We start from the raw sequence: 7809 nt of genomic DNA on the forward strand, positions 1-7809 counted from the left end.
ACAGATTCGAAATTCAAATGTAATATTTTTTTATAATTAAGTGTAACAGTATTTATGGCCAGACTAAGTATATACTTCATGCCATATTAAAATATCGCTCAAAGCAAATGGTCCATCCGAAACGACGTTCGTTTCATCTCCGCTATGGCCAGTTAAAGATATATCGGCGAATATAGATAGTGGATAATAAATAATTTTTCTATTTTCGATACGTGCGTCAATATAGAACATGCGTGTGAAAATGATAATGCCGCACCTTGACCAATTTTTACATGATATAAACATGGGTTAGTGAATAAAATTAGTTCTATCACAGCCGCGTTGGGCTGGCGCGCGGCCAGAGATTCCGCTATGATGAATCGGCTGTCGTGGGCATAATGGATTTGAACCGATGGCAATAAATGTTTAATCAATTTTAGATATTTCAATACGGTCGCCGTTATGCTGAACGTTATTTGTGGTAGTTTTTGTTTATGTTATATACGTAATGCCTCAACTATATTTAGTCTGACTGACTCACTACTAAATTAAAAAAAATCCTATTGGGGAGATAAAATGCATATTTTCATTCATGTTAACAGTTCAACCATAACTGTATTATATCTTTGATCAAAGTAAAGTTTGCACTGGTTAAAAATTATTACAGACTTCCTTATTCTATTCTTCCATAACTGATAACATACATAAAATATCATGGAATGATTGTGGCACTCGAGTTAATATTTACGCCTATAATTTAACAAATAAATACTGTAATATAGAAGATTCTCAAAATTATCTTTAAATACGAGATATCGTGAATTCCCAGACACGATTAATTCGTTTTGATGGACTATAAATACTAAGCCATTATGCGGTGTTCAAAATGTAATTAGCAAAAAACAGCAGCTGGTGCGATCGCAGACTAATAATTAACTAATTAATTCCGTTTTACATTATACTACCTCCTACATTGCATATTTCAGTTAACAAATTATTATATTCTGTGAATCATTCAAACACTAATTAAATGTTCACTTTCTGACACATAATAAATCTCTAAATGTAACTTGTGTATTCCGATATTATACGTTGTTCTCGTTGCAGGTACCAAACGCACCGCCGTGAAATGCTGGAAAAGATGGCAGCTGCTCAAAACGGAAACGGTCTAAAGCGAGATTGATATTATTATTTTGTAGTTGAATACATGTAAATGCTTAATTTTTTTTTCTTCGATACACACTTTTGATACCGACAAATTTGAACGACACGTTTAGTACAAGTTTTGGTTGCACTTTGTTTTATTATGCACTGTGATTATGGTCTAGTCTACACGATGTTATTTACAATTATAAAATATTGTATTTTCCTGAATGAAATACTCTTATTTATTGTTTAGAGCGATATAAATTCATTGCATTATTTTTATTACCCCTGCGAAGTTTAAGATGTTAAAAACTTTTTAAAGTCTTAACTTTTTTATTAGGTAGGAGTAATTCTACATACCTTCTATTAGTACTTATATTATTCTATTGGTACTATTTACGAGCGTGGTCTTATGCGGTAAATGTAAAGTAGATTAAATTTTTATTAATCACGACATGGTAGAGATCGTCATGTTTGTACTAGAACAGTTTAAGGTATTTAAGAAATATTTGAGACTATATCATCTCTTAAAAGTCCAGAATATTCTAGAATAAAAAATGTACTATTATATATCCATAAGGATTAATAATATGCCTTTTTGTAACGACCACTTTATGAGATATGTGTACAATGTCTTGATACATTTTAGTTATAGGTATCTACATGTATACATAATATAATGAATAGGTGTAACTTCGTCGAAACTATGAGATCATAATAATCATTAATTCGTTAAAAAACACTACCCATTTTTATTTGTGTAGAAGATATATACACTTATCAGGATAATATAAAATATTGGCAATGAATTGTAATGTGTAAAAGTGATATTAATTTAAGTGTATGTGGTGTATTTATTTGTATGGAAGTAGATTTGAGTGTTTTGTAGGTTATATTAACTGCCACTTTACATACATATAACTTGCACTTAGGAGATATGGACATTTCTCGTTGTGAATATGATTTGCTCAATTGTGTAGAACGGATGGAGTTTTCATAGCCTTGTTAATAAAGAACTATTTTATTCGTTCAAATTTTTGTTTACACGTTACAGGAATTGATTTACAGCCAGCTAGTTCATACAGAATTGTTTACACTATCGCTTCTATTTCGGTGGTGACTTCGAATACAAGTCGGTATTCCCGGTTCATTAAATATACCGATAAAAATATTTTTTCTAGTGGTCTAAGATCATTGACGACGTAAATATGATAATTTGTTTATTCGTGTTTACACTGCCTCTAAACTTTAAAAATCTAACTCATATAATATATTTAGTCTAACGTCGTGTGAAAGATGTCGATACAATAGCAAAATATGCAAAATAACATATCACCCAGTTTAATCAACTCTGATTATATACAGTTTGAATAATTTGATGAAAAAAAATTAAGGTACGATTACACTACAATCGACAAGAGCATAAATAGTTTTATTACAATTTTATAATGTGATGTGTGTGTCAGATACCTACTTTTAGAAAACTTTGCTTACTGAGGGTTGTTACTTAGAAAATTTAGTTCCTATAAATCTTTTAGAATGTTAATACTTTTTTATTTGCCTGTAGATAAACACGCATTTTCTTCGCGCAATTATTTCTTATTTGTTATGAATTAAACATTTGCATTCTTTTGCCGATCAATCAACTATTCATTTTGTAAGCAATAAACTAATTTGATAAATAACCACATTGTTTTATTCAATAATCATTTTTTTTGTATTTAATAGTGGATACTTACTTAATCGAAATTAATTTGATTTTACTAATAATAATTAATACAATGAATAAATTTTGCAAAAAAAAAAACAAACTCCTTCAAATTGTCAGAACTAGACCAAATTTAAAGGCGACATGGGAGGCTTTCAAATAAAAAAAGAACCATAAGCATGAATTCGCACCGTAAAAAGTTATATATTTAATCCATGCGATCCTAATAAGGATAATAAGATAACGCATGAAAATATTGGATTGTTACTTGAAAAGTGTCCATAGTTTAAATTATATCTGTCCGTTTAAAAACGGTTAAATCCTAGTCTAAAGGTAAACTGAAATTTTAACTACTGCAAATGCAATTTCTATTTAATGGAATAAAAAGAAAGACTTGGTTATTGTTAACAGAATATAAGTATATTATATCATTTACATCATGATACAAATTTATAAATAGAGTATGAATTATTAATGAAGTGCAAAACGAATCGTATGTTCTTAATAGTGTTCCAAATCTAAAATTCAATAACTACGAAAAGTTTATAGGTAATTGAATTAAAAAAATAATAGGAATTTAATGCTTAAATCAAATATATTATGCATATTATCTTTCAGTGTATCTGAATTCTGTGAAATTATTTTGCCTATTATCATTTGTTTTCGTTCTTTTAGTAGCACCTGTAATAAAATATTATTTACCTCTTTATCAATTTATATAGCAACATTTGTAGCGTGAATGTTATTAGAAAAACGCAGATGACATGAATTTTTAAAGAATATAGCGTATTATTTTAAGCCGGATCACGCCCAGTCTGTAGAAGTTCCAGTGCGTTTCTCAAATTGGTAATTGCAGTTTTAATATCTTCATAGTTGAGGGCGCTGCTGGCCCATTTGCAATACTTCTGAGCTTTAGCTATCTGCTCTGGGCTGAGTTGAGCGACGAGGATTGAGTTATCACCATACAGGGTACTTGGGGGCGTCGGCTGGGGTTGTTGTGATGGGTCGTAAGGTATGAAACCTCCAGGGTTAGGGTCCGGAGTGTACGGCACTGGCGGAAGTTGTGACGCCGCGCGTAACGCAGCGTTCGGATCGGGCAGGGAGTTGCTGAAGCTGGTTGGAATTGTGGGCTGAGAGGGATTCTCACTAAAACCGAATTCTTGCGGAAAGCTGGTCGGAGCCGGGGTGGGAGCGGGGGCTGGCGCTGATCCTTCCCCGCCTTCAGCTAACGATCCGGTGTCGTTCTGTTCTCCCTCATCCGGTAATGGAGTTGCTAAGGGTCAAATAAAATTAAATGTCACTTAATTAATTTTCTTGGCTTGCAGAGAAAATTAATAATAATGAATTACTTGTTTTCCTTTTTTTCTAAATAGATATTCAAGTAACTTGAGACACCTTACATATCAATAGCTGTTAATTATTTGTATTAATTAGTTAGATGCTAAAAATATCAAACTAAAGTTTGAAAATTAAAATCATCTTTTTTTTAGTTATTGCCTTAATTTCACATCAAAAACTTCTCAAACTAATTTTTTTACAAGTTATATATTTCTTACGTGGCTCAGGCATTTCTCCGTTCTTTAATGAGCTGTGAATATGTGCAGCTCTCCATTTAGCATATTTTCTATTCTGGGCAGCCTCTTCAGTTAACTCACCAAAGGTTGTAAGGACATCATATATCATACCAGCCAAAAAGAATGATTTCACTACATTCCTTAAACATACAAAACACTAGATATAATAAAAGAATACACATCTAAACTTATCTAGAATTTCATATATTACCGTATATGCATATTTGGTTTAAACAGGGAAAGGGTATTTCTAAATATTAACAGCAAGATAATCTGTTTTTATTGTTACCAGCTGATTGCCCTATTGTCACCCATGGTACTTATAAAGCCTATATCTTATATATAAAATTCTCGTGTCACAATGTTAGTCTCTATACTCCTCCGAAACGGCTTGACCGATTCCTCTGAAATTTGGTAAGCATATTGGGTAGGTCTGAGAATCGGCTAACATCTATTTTTCATACCACTAAACGATAAGAGTAAGGCAGAACAGCATTTGCCGGGTGCAACTAGTAACTTAATAAATTTGATGCTTTCTATTGGTGAAATAATTTTTTATTACAGTCTAGTAGTTTATATGTAAAAACATTCCAAACATACATACATACAACTCTCTCCTTACAATATTAGTATAGACAAGATGACCCGGCAAATATTATTCTACCAAGGTCCCCTTCTCACAAAGAAGCTTAAAAAATTGTTTAAAACCTATTCTACAATCTACCAAATATATATACCAACAAAAAATCAGTCAAGCTGTTTCAGAGATCTTCTTAATTTATCTTTAAGATATCTTTTTAATTTATACTAATATAGAGAGAAAAACAATGTGTACAATGGTGCTACAGCCTACAAGTATGAAGTTTAATAATGGTCCATATGCCAGTGGACAAAAGAAATAAAAGATTGTGGAAAAAGTAAATTAATAACTGGTCACTTTGGATATAATACAATGAAAATGCATTACAGTTTACATTTTCATAATTTATCTTTGAAATTGTTGCAATGCCTCTTACAATAATGTATGGCATGTAAGGCTTCCTTGTGAGTTTATAATTATACTATTAAAAATAGCTTCTTTCATACTATCACATCAAATAATCATAAATATTTTGTCCTTACTTTCCATAATTCTGTTCCCTGTCTTGTTTATCAGCAAACAAAAACAATTTAAGTGCATAGTTCTCCAAATGAGCTTGAGCCACTACTTCATTAGATACAGCTTCATTGTCCTTATTTGTCTTTTTAGCTTCTTCTAACCAATCCATTATAGCTGAAAACATAAGAAAATATACTAAATATATATTTGTCTAATAAAATATGATTAATTGGTCAACAAACCAACTTATAAGCTTACTGTACCAAACAGAACCGGACTTATTGGATTCCTTTATACATACAAATATAGTCTCCAACTGCATAGCATAGCTAGACATTTAGAAAATGAATGACATGAATTCAGATCATTCATTAATAATTCTCATATTAAATGTAAACACTATTCCTTGGCATTATAATGTAAGATTTTTAGATCAAAAAAGAGAAATTCATTAAATCTTAATGGATATTATATATTATATTTAATATCCTTGTTAAGAAATCCAGTACAATTTAACATTAAAGTTATTTTATGTTGGACATACAAAAAGCAGTATGGAGAAACACACCATGTAATTAATCTAATCAAACTAGCTAGAGTTACCTGAACAACAACATTGAACTACCATAAGAAAAGAGAAAACAAAGAAACTGGTGGCACCAAATTTGTTCTCCTAGTGATAAAAGATTAGATTAGGGATATACAAACTAAATGACACCAATATGACAGTATATGGCAACAAAACTTACCATCGCTAGTAGCACAGATAGGCTGGAAAGCCACAAAACCTGTGAGTAGACCCGTTTGGCGAATTCCACCAATTAAAAAAGATAATGGGCTATTCACATTTTTAACCCATGATGGTGTCATAAATGAACTACTTAAAGATATGAAGAATATCAAATAAAACTTGTCTCATCTAAAGAGGACACAAATTAATTAAGATTAAAATAAACCCTTAAAAATCTCCAGGGTTTGACTTGATTAAAGCAAAATATTGCACACAATTTGCCAAGTAAAGCTATCATTAAGTAAACAAAATTCGATAACACTGCTTCAGATTGTAATTTGTATAAAGTTGCTGAGGTTATTATGATATTAAAGCCAGGTAAACCTCGCCAAACTGCACAGCTAGTGGATTATAGCCTAAAACCCTCATAGGAGGCCTGTGTCCCAGCAGTGGGAACATTTGGGCATGGGCTGATGATGATGATGAAACCTCTGAACAAAGTAACATCATATCAAATGATCACCTTTTGAGTAATCTGTAATATGTATAGTTAATGTGAAAGTGAAGTTTGCATGCTTTGGGAACACAGTGACAGGGATCCGTATTTTCAAAGCACATGAGTACAGTGAATTTGCTTTAATAGATACCAAAAGGACACAATCTTAGAATAGTGTAATTAGAAATTTAAGTTGCTTATTAGACTTGTATGCTAGATTTTAATTAATATAAGGCTCTATTAAATAATAGCAATGTATAATCTGTTTTATGTATGAGATTGAAAAAGAGAATAAAATTTGTCTTTTAAATGGTTGGAGTTTAAAATACAACATTGTTGGTCTGATACGTCACTGGCTGCTGGTAATATACAATTAGTAATTGTATCCATTGTTATTATATAAACGAGGTTTCGTCACTCCAGGGTAAAGTATCGTAAGGAAGGTAATAATAACTAACCCATGAGCACTTTTGTTTCCTCTGGCGTTTTCTTCGTTGTAAGTTTAAGCCCAACTTGTAATGCATGCAAACGACACCAATATGCGATGACTGGATCTCTAGCATCATGTTCCGATGCAGTTTTTAAGTAATACTGAATGCTCTTCAGGCTGGCTGGGCAATCCGGAATGTTTAAAGACATTTTGATATTTTCTGATTATTGCACTGACTAATTCACAAGTTCACAACACATAAACTTAATTACGCTTAATATTTTGATTCTATGTCCCTTTATGTTAAAGAAATATACCAGAAAAACGATAAATCTAAATTTGAATAAATTTTTGAAGCAAATATCTTTAATTTGTAAGCTATTACAATAAATTACTCATTTCATCATTTGTATTTATAAAATTTGCTTGACGTTTATCAGTAACAGTAGCACAATGTCAAAAAATACTGTAAATGACTGCCTTGACATTGACAAAGCAAAGATAAAAAATAAAACGCACAAGATCGATTTCTCATGATTATTATGGAAATAGGTAGGGCAAGTTTTTAGTTTATATACTCTGTACTTCAGTATTGATATTTCTGATGGAGTTTTGAACTTTGATGTTTCATGAGTAAATTGCTTTTG

General features: G+C 31.3%; 2 protein-coding genes across 2 annotated transcripts in view; one reads left to right on the forward strand and one right to left on the reverse strand.

Moving 5' to 3' along the window:
• The window catches only part of LOC119831166 (transmembrane protein 35A), a 9272-nt gene extending 6482 nt beyond the window's left edge, over positions 1–2790 (forward strand). Inside the window, exon 4 of the mRNA XM_038354439.1 lies at positions 1087–2790. Coding sequence (XP_038210367.1) covers positions 1087–1162 — 76 coding nt within the window. The 3' untranslated portion in view covers positions 1163–2790. The remainder of the gene's footprint in view (positions 1–1086) is intronic.
• Positions 2791–3239: 449 nt separating this feature from the next.
• Positions 3240–7611, reverse strand: LOC119831423 (vacuolar protein sorting-associated protein VTA1 homolog). Its single transcript, XM_038354755.1, has 4 exons — positions 7191–7611; positions 5530–5680; positions 4390–4547; positions 3240–4106 (listed from the first exon to the last, which is right to left on the reverse strand). Exons 1-4 carry the CDS (start codon positions 7369–7371, stop codon positions 3628–3630), a joined length of 969 nt encoding a protein of 322 aa, XP_038210683.1. The 5' UTR covers positions 7372–7611; the 3' UTR covers positions 3240–3627.
• Positions 7612–7809: the final 198 nt, after the last annotated feature.

This window comes from Zerene cesonia, chromosome 13 (assembly GCF_012273895.1).
Source record: "Zerene cesonia ecotype Mississippi chromosome 13, Zerene_cesonia_1.1, whole genome shotgun sequence".
Classification (NCBI taxonomy): Eukaryota; Metazoa; Arthropoda; class Insecta; order Lepidoptera; family Pieridae; genus Zerene; species Zerene cesonia.